Source organism: Schistocerca gregaria, chromosome 3 (genome assembly GCF_023897955.1).
Source record: "Schistocerca gregaria isolate iqSchGreg1 chromosome 3, iqSchGreg1.2, whole genome shotgun sequence".
In the NCBI taxonomy this organism is placed as follows: domain Eukaryota; kingdom Metazoa; phylum Arthropoda; class Insecta; order Orthoptera; family Acrididae; genus Schistocerca; species Schistocerca gregaria.
Genome location: NC_064922.1, coordinates 807,427,866 through 807,448,981, shown reverse-complemented (window position 1 = coordinate 807,448,981; position 21,116 = coordinate 807,427,866). Strand labels below are relative to the sequence as shown.

Sequence of the window (21,116 nt, the reverse complement as noted above, 5' to 3'; positions counted from 1 at the left end):
TGCAAAATTGTTTGAATTACTTCTTATTCACAAAATCAACAAATTTATTGCTTGCTTACCAATATCTCTCGAGTTCCACCGGTCTCGTTTGTTGGCATTTCGATCAGGCTTTTCCTCCCATTTTCTGTTATTGCTCCGTGCAGAGTCTTCAGAACTTGAATTTTCAGCTGCTGTTCCAAATCTTCTACCACCTCTGCCTCCTCCATTCCAATCACTGTTTCTGTCTCTACCTTTATCTCTATCACCAAATCTCCCACCTCTTCTGTTCCCTCCATCTCTTTCACGATTTCCATAACTTCCTCCTCTGTTATCGCTGTATGATCTACTGGTATCCAAATTAGAAGGCCTTCCACTGTCACCATCAGTTTCTCGGTCAGATCCACGAAATCTTCCTCCATTTCCTCTTCTGTTACTATCATATGGCCTATCCCTCCCTCGTTCTGGTGCCCATCTGTTCTCAGTATCATCATCTCTCTCATTACCAGGCAATCTCCTTTGGTCCCTGCTATTCCCCTGCCTTGTTCCCCTGTCACTTTGAAATACATCACTTTGTGACTCACCACCAGCCTCCGTGTTCTCACCCCTATATCGTCCACCTTTATTACCAAACTTTGTGTTTCTATCCCACTCTTTCTCTTTCCCCATTCGTCCTGCTTCACTGTTTGACTTATGGTCATCTCTGCGATGTGTACCACTCGAAAATCTGTTGCCACCTTTCGCTATCCCTGCATCAGAAGACTCTGATGACATTCTGTCTCCTTTGTTCTGCCAGTGTGACACTGAATTGTCATGCCTCTGTGACTTTCTAAATGGTGAATTTCTGTCCTCACTACCTCTGTCAAAAAATAAATAAATAGAAAATGGAGAGTAAAAATTAAACAAAAGCACAAATCTCATGTACTCAACAAAGCATAAATAACTTAACCTGCTATGTTCACAATCGACACACACATTTCTGTACAAACACAAGCTGAAAATCTGACCTAATATGCTTACATCAGAGAAGAATACAATAAAAAAGTTTATTTATTACATATCAATCACTGTATCAAACTATGCAGTGGCAGCTCAGCCTTTATCTCCACTAAAAAGGTTTAATAACACTGATACAAAACATTTAGCCATTAAAAACATACAGCTTGTTTCACAAGATGCTACCAAGCACAAAAACATTCAGATCTCAATCTTCTTAGGTAAAATAAATATTTAATGAAAATTCATAATCAACCTTCTATAAACACCGTTTCATTTAAATTAATCAAGGAAAAAAACTACATAAAGCTCTATCACAAACTCAGACTGGGACCTAGTCTCATAACTTCAACACCAGGCAAGCCTTCAGCTCTTCATAACGAAGAATAGAAACTCACTCTTTCACATTAAAATTAGCATAGAATACACTCACTTACATAAGGGAGGCGTGTGATTTCAAATGGACACAGACATAGAAAACAAACACATAAAACATAGTACGGCCAGCATACAGCTTGAGCCACTACAGAATACTCCACACTGCAGTTGGTAGTGAAATTCATTTAAGAAGGGTGACCAGAACATACCAGCAGGCCCACCAAATGGAATGCAAACATAGCTCTCTTTGTGCCACCATTTAAAATGGTATGGAATCCATCTTTATGACAAATCGACATAATGCACACAGAATATCAATTCTCTAGGCCATTCCTGGGAGTTTCCCCCATCTTCATCAGTGTGACTGTGGAATGAGCTCACTGAAGGCACAGACTACAGTGGCCCTTGTCTTGTGGAGCAACAGCTAGCCTGTATCATGTTATACGAGGTACATGTTGCAGTTTTTGACTGATTCCAGGACTTGAAACCTGATACATTAATAAACAGAATTTGAGCCATGTGCAAGATCTGGAATCAAACCCAACAGTTCCTGGTTTAGTCTTGGTTAGTTTCAAGGTTTCCATCCGCCAGGTGGTTTCCTAATACACACTGTCGCTCAGTGAAAGATTCATTCTGGAATAAACAGCCTCCAAAAGGAAACACTAATACAAAAAAGCAGTTAAAAGCAACTACACATTAAACCCCGCTGGTGGAAAGTAAAACAGCTAAGAACAAGGACTTTTCTTGGAGAAAAATGCACAAAACCTGTAGGGAAAGCAGAGGTCCCAAACTAAAGATTAATCGTCCGTCGCCATATTGCTACGACAGATAAAACATAAAATGCTGTCAACAGCCCACACGTCATTTGCTAAAATGGCCGATAACTCAAACAGCAAACATATATTAGTATGTAAGTAGTTAAAAAAAAAAGAATTTGGTCAAAAAATGGAGAAACGTCAAAGGTTGACGACAATGAGCACAAAGCTGCTACCTGCTAAAATGATCTCCTCATAGCGAGAGGGCCAAAAAGAGATTGGCTAAGCCCCTGGGAGAGGTTTAGTTCCCCAGAGCTGGTTCCCATGACGGAAAAGCCAGGGGTGATGCCAAATGCGAATTTTCAGGATCTATCTTACTAATTTATTTGTTTGTGTGCACTGAAAACAATGAATAGAAAAAAAGCAGCAAGTAATGAAGCTTTCCTTCGTTTTAATTTTTTTAAATAAATGAGTATACATTGATGTACATGAATGCTCCTAAAATCCAAGAACCTACACAACTGATGAAACTGTCTCAAAAATTCACAATTGCAAATTCAACGATTACTACATTGTAGTTATGTAAGCTTGCAATATTGCAAATTCTCGACAGACCACATCCACAACATTTTGCGATTTTTTTCTATAAAAATGCTGTGGTCTCAATGAATGCAGCATCTGTTAACCATCAACAAACACGTATCATTCCTCAATGTGATTAGACCTGTTTAACCCAATCGACTTCTCTGACATTTCACAACAGTAGAAAAATGTGGGCGCTTCATTATAAGAGAGAGATGAAGAGGCTACCAAAATAATGGAAGACAAAAGTGTAATTGCTGTAAAAAAATATTTTTAGCTGTTTGTGGTGTGGTGTTTAGAGACTCAAGAACAGAAGTATCACTGGCGAGTAATATCGTTGATTCCTAGACAGACCAAAGGTACTATTCACACACAACATGAAAAATCTTACAATAACAATGCAACTCATCATTCATTTACAATTACTGTTGCATAACTGCAAGGCCTTGACTACAAAATGCTTTTAATATGCAATTCAATGAACTTGGCTCCCAGTGATTACCATTTGATCCAAAACCAGAGGAAATAGTTGGATGGATAGATGGACATTTACGTCAAATTATAATGCTGAATCTGAGGCAGGCAGTCTGACAATCTTATTTTACTGACATGAAGAAATTGGAAAGTAACTTGACAATATCCTTTGATTTACAACAGGGCAGCAATAAAAATATTATCTTTTAAATATTTTGTTATATTTCTCCTGTTGTGAAGGACTATATAAAATCTAACTGAGAAAGGGCAGAGCTGGATTGAAGGATCAATGTTTAAGGTAAAAAAAAAAAATAGCGTTTGCTCTTGATACTGGTTTGCTTACTGCTACAAATACTCCCTGCACAGTAAAAACTACTGTTATTTTGATTTCTTCTAAATTTAACAATATATTATCATTATACACATAAAACCTACTGAATACAACTAGTATCTACATAACACTACTGCCCATCAAAAGCTACCCTTCTCCAGCAAACACCCTCGTCAAGCCCTCATAGTAACCAGACCTCGCCTTGCCGAACTTTTAAATATGGCACATCCCAAAAACTCCCAACATGCAAAAAAAAAAAAAAAAAAAAAAAAAAAAAAAAACTGTTGTCAATTTATCTACCAAAAAGCTCAATCCTACAGTCCTCAATCAATCAGTCCAACCTCAGCTTTAGCACCACTTCCAAGTTTGCACTCATTAAAGAACTACTCTCCTTCTACTGATTGTAACACGTTTGCTACAATCTCACCAACTAAAATCCAACACTGAACTTTGTCTTCCCCAGTTCATACCTGTGTACAATAGCTCTCCTCCACTACCACATAACTCCAAGTTACCTTCCAGGAATTCTTTACCTCCAAATTGGCAGAACCCCTCCTTTCCAGATTTAAAAACTTTTAAACAGAGGGAAGAACAGTCATCCATTATCTCAAGGCAGACTCTGATCCAATCTTACACCCAACAAAGACTCCATTACTGTAATGGCAAATCACAATGATTACCCGATACAAGGTATCTGCCAACTGCCTGACTTCCACCAATTGGAACTGCCACAGTGATTCCATTAATTCTCTACCCAAATCATTTAAGTCCATCCCAGAATCTCTCCCCTGAAACCATCTCCCTCATTATAGTTACTCCCTCACCTCCCCTGCATCCACCTTCTCCATGTTTACCAAAATCCATAAACCTAACAATCTCAGAGATGCCATTGTGGTTGGCTATTGTGTTCCCACCAAAACAATCCTGATTCTAGCTGTCAAGAACCTGCAGCATAGCTTCCCACATCTACACAGCCTCAGCTGTCCCTGGCACTATCGTCGCTTGAATTGCAACTTATCACTGTTGCCACACCACCCTATACACAAATATTACCATGGCCTAGCCTTGCCTCTATCGAACACTACATCTCCCAATGTCCTCCTGATTCCAAACACACCACCTCATTCCTTATACACCTTACAAAGTACATCCTTACAAATAACTACTACTCCCTTGAGGTGAAAACACACAAAACCACAGCAACGTCATTGGCGTCCACATGGCATCATCGTATGTCAACCTATTTACAGGCCATAGAGGAAATCTTCCTAGCCACCCAAAATACCACATCCCATCTAGGTCAGGTTCATGCTATCTTCATGATCAGGGCCCCAGAGCTCTATTCTCATCCCTCTACAGCTCAGCACATTGTGTCCTATCCACTTCAACTTGACCTCCTCAGCCCAGGATCTCTACATCTGGACTGTTGACCTCCACTTTTCTAATGGCTCCATCAAAACCTCTGTTCACACAAAGCCCACCATTTGTTATGCCATCCATAGATGGTGCACCTGCAACATAGTATGCAGGAGGTATTAATGAGACCTTCAAAGACAGGTATTACATTACCTCCAGCCTGCACTCAACAAACCCAAGTTCGCAGGCAGATTTCCTCTGCCATATTCACACACACCTTTAACTCTTCTAGGCATCCCTACGAACCAACTGTAAAGGCTGCAGCTGCAGGGCTTCACAACCACAATTCTTCCCAACTTTCTTAAAGTGATATTCTGCCAGCCACCACATCTGTGCAGTATCCTAGTCCACACCTACACTTTACCTGCCCCTACATCACATGGGTCACACCCCAGCAATATCCCTCTAATTTCTACACAGTATTTTGTGGGTATAACCACCAACCAGCTGTCCACCCAAAGAAATAGCCACCACCAAAGTGTGACCAAGAGCAGAGTTGACACCCTAGTGCCAAAACACACTGCTGAGCACAACATGCTGCAATTCAAAGGCTTTTCACAATCAATGTCGTCTGGATCCTTCCCTCCAACACTTACCCCCGTGTGTGTGTGTGTGTGTGTTTTACATTTAATCCTTATATTGTGTAAATAAAAAAAATTACAGTCAAATACTGCAAGCTCTATGGAGCTTTGTTCAAAGAACATAACAAAATTTACTGTAGAGCAAAATTCACCTTCCTTATTTACTTCATATACTACAATGAATCATCAAGCATAGCAGATTATAGAGCTTTCTTATTAGGTACTAGCTGAGAGACTCAACGCTGCTAGGGTATTTATTTATAGTTGTGCCCAAAACTTTGTACATGTGGAATTTATTTTTGACTTATAAAAGCTTCTTTGTATCCAACATCTGAAGTAGTAATATTGGGGAGACGAACAATAAGCTTGTAAGCTTCACTAACATGAGAGAGAGCCATGTAAAGCTGGCCATGTGAAAAGTAATTTACACCAAGATCCACACCTGCAATATGCATCATCTGGTCTTTTGCTTTGTTTATGGTCATGCCATAAACTCACTGGAAATTGTACATATTTAAAGCGAAATGGTAAACTGTAAGCAATAACCAAGACTTGAGGTATAAAAGCTCACTCTCCTACACCACTTCCCGTCAACATTTCCTGCTTTTATTATGTTATGTTGGAGAGAAGTAACTTTAAGCCTCTGTGAGTGTTCTGAGGAGTGAGATAATGCAAGACACTCTCAATCAGAGTTATGTTGCACTTCACTTTTGGAAGGAATTTCCGAAGAGTAAGTTAAGCCTGATGTTCTCGAGCTACAGCAGTTCTCCCCTCAAGATCTCCACTGGACTCTTGAGACTGCTAAGTCCTCAGTTTTTTTAGCCATTCAGAAAAAATCTACCATTTTTAAGGCATTTTTACTCATTAACAAAACAAAATCAAAATGTAATGAGTAGGCACCCAAATCACAAAGCAAACTTAATAGTTTTTCCTAGCAAGAAATAATAATTAAAAAAATAAAAAACGGTCAAAAGAAGCAAAGCAATGTCGTGAAGTTTTAAATACCAAAGGTGAAATAAGTAAATTCGCCATTAGTTTGTATTTATAAAGGTAAGACAGCAGTGTTTAATACCATCACTGATGCTAAGTTCCGAAAATACAGCTGTCCTCACGTTAAACAAACTAACAGCACCTATACTGGTTCCTTTGTTTACTATGCCATTGTGATTAATCATCCAAATTATTAAGCTGAAAAGACAATTTTAGATGAAACTTCAAATTACAATCTCTCTTTTCCGTGATCCGATTTTGATGAAATAAAGCCTATATCATTACCCCAAGCTACTCTCATGTTACCTAGCGAAATCGCATGAAATTGATCTAGTAGTTTTGGAGATCAGCGTTTTCAAACAGACAGACAGACATGATGGTTTTACAATTTTGTTATCAGTACAAATGATCCTGTACAAAACCATCACAAACACACACGGAGATTTAAACGAAAAATATAAGAACAATAAAAACTGCTATAAAAAGAAAATCAATAATGTCATTTTTATTCTCATATGCAGAACATATTCACATCTTAATCAATCATTTTATGTGAAAATTAATTAATTGGATTCACGTTAACAAATTTATTAATGTAGGCTGCAAACTGTTATTTTCTGTAATCTTAAATAAAATATACTGTAAAAAATAACCTGAAACACCCACCTTCAGTCACAAATTGTGGTATTTATTAATAAGCACAACAGATTTTGAGCCCTAAAGGCCTATCATCCGGTGATTAACATATAACTTCATCACTATTTGTACAGGGCAGTTATCTCTTGTCCTCTTTCACAAATATGGTTTATGGCTGATGACGAAACAAAACTAACTAAAATAAACATTTACATAAAAATTATATGTCTTCAATTACCGCTTGAATAGACAAAGCATGGATAATTTACATTGTAGAAACACAGATTTTGCAAATATCTATGGGGTGACCGTAGCACAGTACACTAACAAATGTGGTGTTTACAATTTGCACAGGAACTGAAACAATATTATACATATTTGTTCTCTTTTTCACATTAATTTATTATTAATGGCAGTCATGAATAATAACTGCTGCTAATAATTGCTGCTATCAATGCAAATCAAAATATTTTGGAAGTGGGACAGGTGCTCTTCATAAGGACCACAAAAGGAGGCTATATACAAAGCTTTCAGGGATGATGGAGACAGGTAAATGTATCAATCTGAGGTCCAGAAATGATAAAGTTGCAAGTTATAAGCAAAAACCATTCTGATACCTCTGACGGTGGAATCCATGTAACGGCATTGTTCTTGCTAACACTGTAGGGTGGGCAACTTTCAACTTTTAAGATGTGGTAGTATGGACCAAAACAAGGGAAACGTCACATAAATATAGTCGCTGAAATGAATACCTTTAAAGCTATGTACATTTGTTCCGAGGAAGACTTTTTCTCAGTAGCAAAGGTGTCAAGTGTTCATAGCTTCTAAGGCATGCATCTGACAGCCCTTGTTTACTAGACGTTTTTTCTTGTTTTGGTCCAAACTATAACACAGTTGTCTACCCTACAATCTTAACAACAGCAGTACCAGTACATCTGCTCCACTGTCAGTGGCATAGGAACAATTTTCCCTTATACCTTTCCATATTTCCATATCACGGTCCCTTACCTAGATTGATACAATTACCCATCTCCATGATCTCTGAAAGTTTGTATTATCACCACGGAATCATTCTCTATATGTTGGTGGCAGGAATCATATTCTGCGCATCTCAGTGTTCACTCCATTGTTGTTCTTGTGCTTACGTGAATATTTATGTATTTCTCCTATTCTGACATATGACTATACTTGATAACAACCATGATTTGTGACTGAAGACAGCTGATGTTACCTTTATATATGTAACTGTCAATGCTGTACTACGGTTCGAATTAAATTTAACTATCATGTCAATATTTTCTTACTAGCATGTTCACACAAAAAATACTAACACTACTAGCAACAAAAAAGTCATTGTGCAAATGATTAACAAACATTCCTATTAACTAGTCAATATTAATAACAACATTCCCTGATACAAAAACATGCTTACTCAAACAAGTCACACATATCTACACATTGTTCAAGCAAAGAGTGTGCATGATAATAACAACAACACTACTCCATGTTGTGCATCATGAAGAAATAAGTAGAATTATTCATATAGTCCATCAGTTCATATTACGAAACTATTTCGACAAGGAATACAATACAATAATAAAAAGAGACACACTGGGCATAAAGCATCTCAAGGACTTAAAAATAATAATACTAATGAAAAGCAATATAGGCTCTCCAAGTAAACATTTCACTAATGTAAACTCCCGCATGCTCAGCAAAAACGTTTTCTAGCTTTAGGGTTACAGATGGATGTACAACACGAGTTAAGTGCAGCCAAATGAAACACAATTATTGGTAATCGCCAAGTCAGCCATCTGTGAGATATAAAGCAAATTTCAGTTGCAACATTCAACTGAAAGTGAAGCAGTGGTGTGGTAACATGCAAACAGAAATTATTTATAATCATTTTCACCATATTCAATAAGCAGAGCTCCACAAATGCATCTGGATTAGACTGTGTAGTAATGGCAGTCAGTATTTATCCATGCTTATCCTCACAAACTATCTCCAAAACTTATTTCTCATACTTTCATCCCCTCCTCTTCCCATCATTTGTTCTCACACTTAACATCAAACTTATCTACATGCGGAGTATGCCACAGTCTACATCGATTTTAATAACACAATTAACCTTTGTGTACTATGTTCTTTTAATCATAGTAAAAAAAACTGAAATCAACTAACTGATCCATCATACAGTTAACAACCAAATGATTTGACACAAAGCTGTTAAAGAGTACCCCTACACCAACTTTTGTAATAACATCCAAAATAAGTATATGTAAGCTACCAAATTTATATCTATTAACAAATATACTAGGCAATAAGACAGATCAGGATCACCATGGCCTAGGTATTGATTATCATAAATGGTGGCCACAGATGCCTGCTGTACATAGTTACCCAAGTTTGCAAACAGCCTTGTCAATGAGAGCAGAGAAGTGGGCAGAGGTTCATATCACATTCTTGCCCTTGGGTTGTGATGCCACCTCTAAAGTGAGAAGAATCAGCAATGATCAATGGCATGAGGATGCAGAAGGCAATAGAAACCACTGCATAATTTACACAAGTGTATTCACACTTGTGGCCTATAATTGAAAATGTGTCTTGATGATCTCTCCATTGGTAAAAGATGATTGGTTGGCCCTATTATTTGGATCTGCAGAAGGGGATTGCCCAGAGGTGACCATGAGAAAAAGACTGAATAATTGAAAGGGTAAGGTAGGGAAGATAGAAAATCTGAAAAGGGAAATGCAAAGGCTCCGTCTTGGTATGGACAGGGTTCCATAATATGAAACAGAAAGTTGATAAGGAATTTTGGTCATATGAATATAAGGTAATATCAAAAGCAGCAGAAAATAGTGTTGTGAAAGTAGGATTCACCACAATAGGAACATGGTGCAGAATGAGTTACTGTGATAGGATTAGCCTCCTCAGAACTGACAGCAAACAAATTCCAACAATAGTACAAAAAATGGTTCAAATGGCTCTGAGCACTATGCGACTTAACTTGAGGTCATTAGTCGCCTAGAACTTAGAACTAATTAAACGTAACTAACCTAATGACGTCACACACATCCATGCCCGAGGCAGGATTCGAACCTGCAACCGCAGCAGTCACGCGGTTCCAAACTGAAGCGGTTAGAACCGCACGGCCACACCGGCCGGCAACAACAATAGTACAGTTCAGGTATACATGCAGAGGTCACATGCAGACGATGAAGAGACAAAGGAAAGTATATGAGAATACTGAATGTGTAATTCAGTATGCAAAGAAAAATGGAAATTACCATGGGTGACTGAAACGGTGAAGTAGGGAAAGGAATAGAAGATAGAGTAGCAAGAAATATGGGTTCAGCAGTGCGAATGAGAGAAGAGAAAGACAATATGAGATGTGCAATAAATTTCAGCTAGTAACAACGAATATCCTGCTGAAAAATCACAAGAGAAGAGGTCCGGAGACACAGGAAGATCCTACCTCAATTATATCATAGTGAGACAGAGATTCTAAAATCAAACACTGGACTGTGAGGCATGCTCAGGAGTAGATATAGACTCCAACCACAATTCATAATGTTGAAGAGTAGACTGAAGAGTAAGAGAACCACCTGGAAGAATCAAAGTGGAAAGAAGTGGTATACTAAGGAATGATGAGATACATTTGAAATTCAAACTGTGAGGTCATCATCGGTCCCTTGTTCCTGGTAAAATAACTACACAGGGAAAAGCCGAAAAGAAAGGAGACATATAGCACAATAACAGAAGAAAGGAAGAACCAGAAGAATGACAGAAGGACAACCAACACTATGTACAAAACAGAAAAAGAAAACCACAGAGAGAAGCAAGAAACAGGTAGAAGGGGTAAAAACAGCTGGCTGACCACAGAAAAGCCAGCCACTCTGCAATACACTAAAGCATCCACCATAAAAGCATTAGAATGGAGGGAACAAAGGACATGCACTAAAACTTATCTAGAATGATAAAACCCACTGTCACGTATAAACGTTAACACTAAATTAGCCGATGATGCATCGTCAGCTAAAATGAATGGCAACGAGTCTGGTAACTGAAGAGTCCGTCGCAGGGCAGTTATACGATTCACTGTGGCGTGTACTGAATGAAAGGACTTTCCCTTCCAGCCATCGTTTGAGAGTGCAAAAGGCTGGAGGGTAATTCTCCAACACAGAGGTTCAAGCATAGTGCTCAGCAAAGTGCTCGGCAATCGCGTTTGCATCAGTAGGTAACACGCCATTTCTGTTAATACCAGGAACACCTGTTGGGGTCTGATAACCAAAAACACATTTGATCTTTGCCCAGATTTGGCAAGGTGACGTTTGGCACCCAATGGTCGAGACATATCTCTCCAATACTCCTGCTTCCGTTGTTTGATAAGTTGGGAAACGCGGGCACAGAGCCGTTTAAAGGCTATGAAGTGCTCCAGGCCACTTATGCCATCATAGAGCTCACCGACACCAGTTAATTGCTTCAGCGATTTTCTGTGACCACCTAGGAACTGCCCTTCCCCGGGGGCACCCTAAAGAGTGAGCCACAGAAATGATTGTTGCAGTCACCATCACATCGATGTTTCCGTGTGGGGAAGATTCAATAGTGACAGCAGGGATGAAAGTTTCCCAGTCTGCTTTGTTTAAAGCACATCTTGGCAGGCGTCTGTGGGCCTGACGCCAGGGCAATGACAGGAAGATGGATAAGTAGTCACTACCACACAGGTCGTCATGTGCTTTCCAATGGATAAATGGGAGAGGTCCTGGGCTGCAAATTGATAAATCAATGGCCGAGTAACTACCATGAGAAACACTGAAATGTATGGCGGCCTCAGAATTTAAGAGGCAGAGGTAGAACGGAGACAGTAAAGTTTTGACATCTCTGTTTCGGCCAGTGAGCCCGGTGGCACCCTACAAGGGGTTATGACCGTTAAAATCTCCCAAAAGTAGGAAACGTTTAGGGAGTTGACCAATCAATGCAGTTAATACATTCAGGGATATTGCACCATACATTATCGACAGTTATGTCCTGTGATGTCCTTATTCTGACACCACAGCTTCAAGAGGGGTTTGAAGGGGCACAGCTTCACTACACACTGAATTCAGGACATAAACGCAAACTCCACCTGACACTCGATTATAGTCACTACAGTTCCTGTAGTATCGCTTATAGCTGCAGAGGGCAGTGGTCTGCATAGCCGGGAACCAGGTTTTCTAGATGGCAATGCAGAAACAGGCGTAAAGCTTAACAGTTGCCATAGCTCAGGCAGGTGGTGGAAAAAACTGCCGCAATTCCACTGGAGGATGACGTCATCGTGAGAATGGGAAGGCATGAAACATTCAATAAGGCAGTTTACACCTCAGGGCCACCTGCTGCTACCACCTTTTTGCCTGAGCAGTTTATATCCATTGTGCCTGACGGTCCGGCGAGATCTAGGTCCTCAGCAGACACCAGAATCTCCACCTCATCTGCAGGTGCAGAGCTTGTAGTTAGGGATGGTATGGGTGCCAACACAATTACCTTGGTCTTGCCACAATTCCCTTGCTCTTTGAGACCTTCGTTTTGGATTTCTCTCGCTGCTCCTTGGGTTCCCCGGGCTGGGAGGACCTTACTGATTCAGTCACATTGGACTGTGGGTGAGAAGTGAAGCCCTACAAATAGCCGCTTTAGGGCTCTTCAGCCAATGGCGGGTGTCATCTTTCCCACTAGCAGCAACCTGGGAAGGGAATGACCCAAGGGACCCCTTTCTAGGGAGAGGAGCCGAAGAAGACTTACGCATCTCAGACTCAGGAGTGGGGACTGATATCCCCAATGGTAGGGGATTGGGAGGATGTTGCTTGTTACTCCAAAAGTAGGTGGTGTGGGAGCAACAGGGTGGAAAGTGCCCCCCACCCTCAAGGTGCAGTCTTCTGGCTCAGAGAGGTGACTGGAATGCGAGGAACTGATGGGGCGACAACTGTTCTTGTAGTGGTGGTGTAAGAGGAGGTCATAGCCACAGGATATAGGCATTCAAATTTCCTCTTAGTCTCAGTGTAAGTCAGTCGGTCCAGGGTCTTACATTCCATGATTTTCCTCTCTTTTCATAAAATCAGATAGGATGCTTACATATGTGTCACCTGTTAGACTCATTTCTAGATGTATCAACAGTCCCACATAAGTAACTGCACATGCCCCACACTGTTACAGAGCTTTAACAGTCCTCTGCTGACACATGCAGGGTCCATGTATTCATGAGGTTGTCTCCATACTCGAACACGCCCGTCTGCTCGATACAATTTGAATGGAGACTTGTTTGACCAGGCAACATACTTCCAGTTACCAACAGTCCAATGTCGGTGTTGACAGACACAGGTGAGGTGGAAAGCTTTGTGTTGTGCAGTCATCAAAGGTACACAAGTGGGCCTTCAGCTCCCGTAGCCCATATCGATGTTTCATTGAGTGGTTCACATGCCGACAGTTGTTGATGGCCCAGCACTGAAATCTGCAGCAATTCGTGGAAGTGTTGCACTTTTGTCAGGTTGAACGATTCCGTTCAGTCGTCACTGGTCCCGTTCTTACAGGATCTTTTTCTAGCCACAGTGATGTCAGAGATTTGATGATTTACTGGATTCCTGATATTCACGGTACACTCGTGCAATGGTCGTACGGGTAAATCCCCACTTCATCACTACCTCGGGAATGGTGTGTCCCATCGCTTGTGTGCCGACTATAACGTCACTTTCAGCCTCACTTAAATCTTGACAAGCTGCCATTGTAGCAGTAGTAACCCATCTAACATCTGTGCCAGACACTTGTTGTCTTATATAGGCACTGCCAGCCACAGTACTGTATTCTGCCTGTTTATATATCTCTGTATTTGAATAGGCATGCCTATACCAATTTCTTTGGCACTTCCGTATATGAGACTGGAGACATTTCCTTCTCATCCAATCCAGTAAATCTGCCCTGACCCAGAATTCTGGGTGACTTTTCCGAACTCTCCCCATTTTCTGACCTTCATTAGTCCTAGTTCTTCACCCTTCTTCCTTTTCCTTCAACCTTTCTGCCAGAAGAAGGAGCCACCGGCTCCAAAAGATTGCAAATTTAAATATCATTTTAGTGTATATACCATTGTGTTTGGTCCAGTACATGGTGCTATGATACCAGATTAGTACCTTATGATAATTGTTACAAAACGAAAACTTTACACATACACAGAACAGTTAGGCAGCTCCAATACTTCATCTTGTATAAAATGCTGCATATTAATTCATAATTCATTATCTACACATAATGGACTGTTTACAGCTGGAGCTCTCACTAGTTAACAGACAATATTTCATTGCTACCCTTAGGGGTGATGCCACCAAAGGATACTTTTAGACTATGCACTGAACTGGAGCTCACCTAGTAAAACACTGTTAGAATGTAATTCTTGTTTTGTCTAACAAGGGTGGGTGCAGAACAGGGGTAACTGATTTGACTCAAACTGCACATAGATGGTTCCCAGAATATCTCGCCCGAGTGGGTTATAAGGTGCCTGAGTAGGTCATAAGGCAAGGTAAAAGATGTACCAAAGATTTTGGAGTATACTATGAGGGAATTTTGAGCAAAAATTGTCAAATAAGTGGTAAGGCGCAATAGTCAAGCAATTTGCCAGCTCCAGTTCAATTCCCGCTGCCACTGTACTTTTCCCCCCATTTTATTTGATTCCTCACAATGTTAAACTATTAACTACAAAATTTAAATATATCAATGCAGATCAATTTACATAAGAAAAATTAATTGTATTCAATTTAGTTAGAATTAAATTCGTTACCACATATTTAAAAAGGAATTGTTTTAGATGATACATTCCTGATTTGTGATTTCAACTGTCTTCTGATATTTTGTAACAGTCTCTAAAGTTGCAAACAGTGCTCACCGGGATGTCTGCACTGATTTTCTATAAAAACTTATTATTTTACAGGAAAATGAAAACCCTAGAAGAGTTTTCTAACAGATTGGTGACGCATCAAAACTATCACCTTTTGAGGAAGCTTAAAAAACACCATTGCTCTTCATTATGCTTTTTCAATTTACAAAAAGGCACAATTACTGACAATCCTCTTTAGTCTGGGAGTCCTGTAGCAATACCTATCGGACAAGCAAGCACAGAACAGGTTTTTGAAATTATGAATGACAAAATTTGGTATTATACATCTAACCCAACGAAGAAAATCTTTATGAGGAGGTATGCTCTCTCTCTCTATCTCTCTCTCTCTCTCTCTATCTATCTATCTATCTATCCAGTCCTATTTTATTTGTAATAAGTTCCTTCTTAAGGTAGAGACATGAATGATGACAATTATGATTCTAACAAATATCCTCTCATACACAGGTGTCCTTGACTGATAAGAAAGTCATCAATTTTGTTGGAAGTACCTATCATGAAAATCATGATTCCCAATCTTGGATGGCACAAGAAGGGGGGGGGGGGGGGGAGGACCACTTAAAATTTGCAGAAAAAAGGTACAAAAAGATATCATTAGAAATGACAAAATTGCAGTCATTAACTCCAACACATGGGGAAGATTTCAGTATGTACACGGCTATTATGAACAAGTGATGACAAGAATACCACAAATGGGCAATGGCAGTCACATTTCCATATATGTCCGAAAATTTTCAGTTTGCTGCTAGTGATTCCTGGGAAAAAAGTTTCAAATGTTAACATTCAGTAAGACAGCAAAAATTCACCAATGTCATCAACAAAAATGACGTTGCAACTTTGGATGGAATGGTGCAAGCAGCAGAGAAGTTATGTACACAGACCACACATATAATGTCAAACTTCAAATCTCGATTATAACGATAGGGTGATTGTAATTGAAGTACAGTTGCTCACTGAGGTACAGTGTATGCTGTAATTATCATATGGCAGCAAAACTTGATAGATATTCTAATGCATTAATGGGGAATCGATTTATGTGGGAAAAAAAATTGTTCCAAATTTGGCCAAAGGGTACAAATCTCACTCTGTAAATGCAAGAGAGACACATAAATGTTTCCATATGTAATGGATTAAGAATGGGATTCAGTCAGAAAAGGTCAAACAATTGAGAAAGGCAAAATGTTTTTATTATTAACTGCCACTTGTGCAGTTTCTTCAATACAAGCACCAGAAATGTCGACAAGATTCTGTACAGCACAAAATTTGCATCTGGTGGCCAAAAATGGAACAATTTTTTTTTTTAATGATATAAATCGGTTCTGCATTAGAATATTTACCAAGTTTCGCTGCTGTACAGTAATTACAGCCCACACTGGACCTCCACGAGTAGCTGCACTTTAAATGTAATCACCTGTCCAGTATAGATTTGGTCAAAATTTGACATTATGTGTGTTGCCTACATACGTAATTAACAATGACCAGACTGGATGCTAATATGCATCAGTGTGTAACAGGACACTGGATTACAATGATGCAAATAACCACTTTGGTGAAAAACTCAATCTTCCAAAAAACATCCACTCTTATATAGCACAGTACAGCTTAACCACTTCGGGGAAACTGTTAATACACCGTATTTTTATGTATGCAAGATCCTGCAGACAAATTTGGTCCTTTAGTTGCCAGTACTGTCAAAATATTACAAGAAAAATAAGAAGCATTATTACTTGCTCCAAGTGAGGAAAACTAACAGAGTCTTACGCAAAAATTCTGAAAACAGCATTAACACGTTATGTTGCTAACAGGAAATTCCTTCTGTTGGTGGATTCATGGTACGGTCAAGCAGATCTGACATTGTATGATGAGACATTCAGCAATGAGGAAGGCAAAGTAACTTGTGCTATGGACATCATTCCACCCAAATGTAATCCTCTTGCTCAACCCTGTGATCATTTCTACTGTCTAGTCAAAAATCTAATTAAAATACTACTAAGTGCTCCCAAATAGCTACATTGACAGTAAGAATCACCAAGAGAAGAAGCAATTAAAATAAATTTGACCATGCAGAACCAATTCAGTGCTCCTGTTTTCACTCCAATGATTCGGTATGCTTCGTATGCATCAAAACTGACAGACTGAAGACTTCCCTTTAAAAACTTGAAAGAAGTATGCTTTTCAGTGAAGTATATTTCGGTAAAATGTTCTTGCTCATGAAATGATTCCGTAAAATGTACACAGTGTGGACGTTACTTATTTTTTAAATGTTTCTTTGATGATTATCACTCAATAAATGCAATGTGACTTCCAACACTACATTAAAAGCGCAAAATTAATTGCTACAATTTTTGGAACTTTGACTGTCATTCACAGCTTCACAAAATTACATAAATTAACTGTTTAAAAATATAAATTAATTAAATTGAAGTAATCATAACCAAACTGAATACATTAAATTTTGTAACTGACAGTTCAACAATCTGAGGAAGGAAAAGATAAATAAGCAAATAAATAAAAAGAGTAGCAGCAGGAATCAAAACAGAACCGGTGAATTCCCAGTCTGTTCTCTTGACCACTGTGCTTATTTGACATTTGTTGCTCAAAAATCCCTCACAGTTTACTCAAAAATCTTTCGAGATCTTTACACCTTTTCCCGTAGCCCACTCAGATGAGATATTCTAAGAATTTGATAGGGATATCTACCTTCTTAACTACCAACACAGTCTGAACCAAACTGGGAAGCCCTGTACTGTGCTCTCCACTTGTAAGACACGAGTGTACGGCCTTTAAAGTTTGGCTTTTGAGAACCTGTACAAATGTTTTTTCAAGTTGTTTGATAGTGGGCAACATATTCCAGCAAAAGTGACATGCGTAAGTAGGTATAGCGCTAATGGTCATAGTAGTTACAGCAACATGATATGTTTGCTTGGATACTGTTGCTGGACACTGATTTTGGTATTAGACTATTTTTTAAATGTTTTTGGAGTATTCATCAAAAGAATCTAGTAAGTCTGGGTACAGAGAAAGAGACCGGCTAGAACACTGAGGTACTGATGGGGACAGTTGAGAACAATGGAATACAGGTGCTTCTTTGAGTTTAACAGTCGAATTGTGTGTGAGCTTGCTGAATAATTTCAAGTGAGATTACATTTTGATATCAAGGCATAACAAACTAAAATTTTGTAGGGAAGAAAAGTGTATAGGGATGAACTAAGGCCAAGAAGTAATAAATAAATTTGATGTTTCTCAGAAAACTTCATTGAAAACACAATATATAATAAATTTAAATCAGCATTTCCCACTAAAGCCACACACACTTTAAAAACCCAATTTAAAACCATAAATGTCAAGAGCATGCAACTGCTACATTGTGTAATGAACTACTGAGGAAAAGCATTCTTATATAAAATTAAACTAAAGTTTCCAATAACAGCTACCCATAGATTACAATCCCATTCTTTCATATTTAATACATACAGTTTTAGTATTTCAAGGAATAGTCAATAATATCCACATAAGGTCTGCAAAATCTGATATGGAACACATGTCAGAGCTCTTCTGTGACAGCTAACATTTCAACTGACAGTGGCATGGAAGGAAACATATCTGAAGCCATGTTCATGTTCTCCTCCAAAATGAAGTTGTATCGGTCTCAGCATATGAAAATCATGCTGCTCTAGTGACATCACTGGCAACACAGGAATAAAATTGGAAAGAGCAAGGTACACAAAACATGTGTAGTGGTACATCGGGGTTCTTATTAAATTAAAATAACAAAAAACTGCACTACATCCAAGTTAACCCTTTCACTGGTGCCTCTTTTTGCAGCAACTCAACGAAGTTAACTTTTTTTTGCATTGTGTTAGAATTATGTCAACTAACATTTTTAAATATTTTTTGTTATTTAAGATAAAAAAAATGGTGGTATGTGAATCTCCCATGGCCCTTTCGTGACTGTTAATGTATAGTGGTAAGTGGATTTCCCCACTTTACCTCTTTTAAGCCATTAAACTTTAAGCATTGTATGGTTTTATTTTACTTACCATAATGTGACAACAAACCCAGAAACTTTGTTTACTACACAATAACAAACTCAGCTGATACAAGTCACAATAATATGCACTATAGAAGAGAAGCAAAGAGTTCTGACTTCAGAACTGACAATAATGATCCCACAACAAACAGAAAGCAATTGTTGTAGAAATTTTTATACACCTGGCACAGCATCACGGTCAATCAGAGATCATTACACACATTCTCAAAACCTTTGTAAAAGCACTAAGTTGTTGATAAATATGCTTCAAAAAAGCTAAAAAAACTTTAATTTTGTGGCAAGTAAACTTTCTGTGTCTCATGAAGACACTGCTGTGGTGGTAATCATACTTCCCTGTGGCATTTCAAACAACGTAATTTGTTGGGATGTACACTTCCTAGGCTCCTAAAAAGCTATATTTCATAACAAACAGCATACTACCACTAGATGCCAGGAGCCTACAGAAGTGACAAATTATATTTACATAAATGATGTAAAAAACTATAGTCACATGTAAGCATATCTTCCACGACCCATGAAAGTGTTAAATGTAAGGACTGAGATAAAATTAACAATTTTGATAATAGTTGTTTCTGAACCCACACATTATATTATACTGATAATTTAACAGCTAAAGACACGAAAGTTACCAGTAAAAGTTTAGTTTCTAAAATGTACGGACTGACTGCTGATAACAAAAATACATGTTACTAAGTGTCAATAGAAGAGACTTTAATGAATAATTATGTATGGTGAGAACTTTTTTTTAATGGAATTACTATCACATTTACATTCATTGTATTACACATAAAATAAATCAAGAGTAACTAACATGCACTGACAAAATGGAAAGTGTTGCACCATGAACATCTTAAATGATCACTACCAAGCTGATACCTTTGGGATACATTTCGTCCTTATGCAAGCTTTTTTTTTTTTTTTTTTTTTTTTGTCAAAAAGCCATTCCTACAGAAAGGATGGTGTGAGTACCTGATGTACCTGATGCCCATTGGGTGGACATAACATCACTGCACCTTTTCAGATGGAGAATGCAAAACAGCATGCCCAGAGGACATGCATGTGTGGCTTATCATCATCTTACAGACTTTGACATGGGTATCCTCACTGGCATGAGGTACATGGAACCACTTCTAAGTGGTTTTCTGAGGTCAACATTAGCTGATGATCATCATTATCAGGGGCAATTTGAGGGCTAAGCAGTATAAGGAAATGAGGCTCCAGACTACTGGCCAGTCCTACATTCAATGTGTCAGTGATGGGTTCACCTTAAACGACGATGATGCACAAGTACACCCCGCACACATTGTGAACAGCTTTCTCTAGGGGGCGGAGGCGTAATCTTATCTGCTGACATGAACCTTGTTGAAATCAACAGTTTGTCAGTGCAGTAACCTGATGACCTAAAGCGGGTCGCGACTGAAGAGTGGAACAGACTTGACCAGCAATGTTTCAACCATCTTCTGCTCTAAATGCCAAAGAGTATCTAGTAATGTTATGCTGTACTGGTACAGCAACACAGTACTGAGTGTTACCTATTGCCTAGAAGAAGATTTTTGATTACACATATCTGAACTTTAAAAATATATTGCCTTTATTTTGGTTATTTTTTCACTTCACAGGCGATTCCCTTATGTTTTGGAAACAAAGTGGTGGTGCGACCTCCAGACCAGATGAGAGTAAACACAGATGCCAACAAACGATCTGTAGTTATTTATTTACATAAAAACGTGAGACGTGGACTATCTGACAATCTAAAAATAAAGAACTGTATCACTCTAGATCCCACTGGAGATACCTTAGGCTAAGAAAAAGGCAAAACATGTGGGAAAAAATAAATTAATTTGCAGCAAGCAAAGGTGGTTTTATTTACAAAACAAGTATTCCTGTGCTTGTTGTGGTGAATGGCCACATAGACAGACTTGTTAAACGTATTGTCATTTACAGTTAAGTCATCTTTATTCAAATTCTCAGTATAAGCTGCTAGATGAATCCGTAATTTCTGCTGCAGATTTTTAATTATTTTGATGTGAAAGCA

At 38.7% G+C, this 21,116-nt stretch overlaps 1 protein-coding gene across 4 annotated transcripts in view; it reads right to left on the bottom strand.

Annotated features, from left to right (window-relative positions):
- LOC126354374 (tudor domain-containing 6-like) overlaps window positions 1-21,116 on the bottom strand; it is a 195,681-nt gene that overhangs the window by 130,882 nt on the left and 43,683 nt on the right. For all 4 annotated transcript variants that reach the window (XM_050003965.1, XM_050003968.1, XM_050003967.1 and 1 more), the window contains one exon: window positions 60-835. In XM_050003965.1, coding sequence (XP_049859922.1) covers window positions 60-835 — 776 coding nt within the window. The remainder of the gene's footprint in view (window positions 1-59; window positions 836-21,116) is intronic.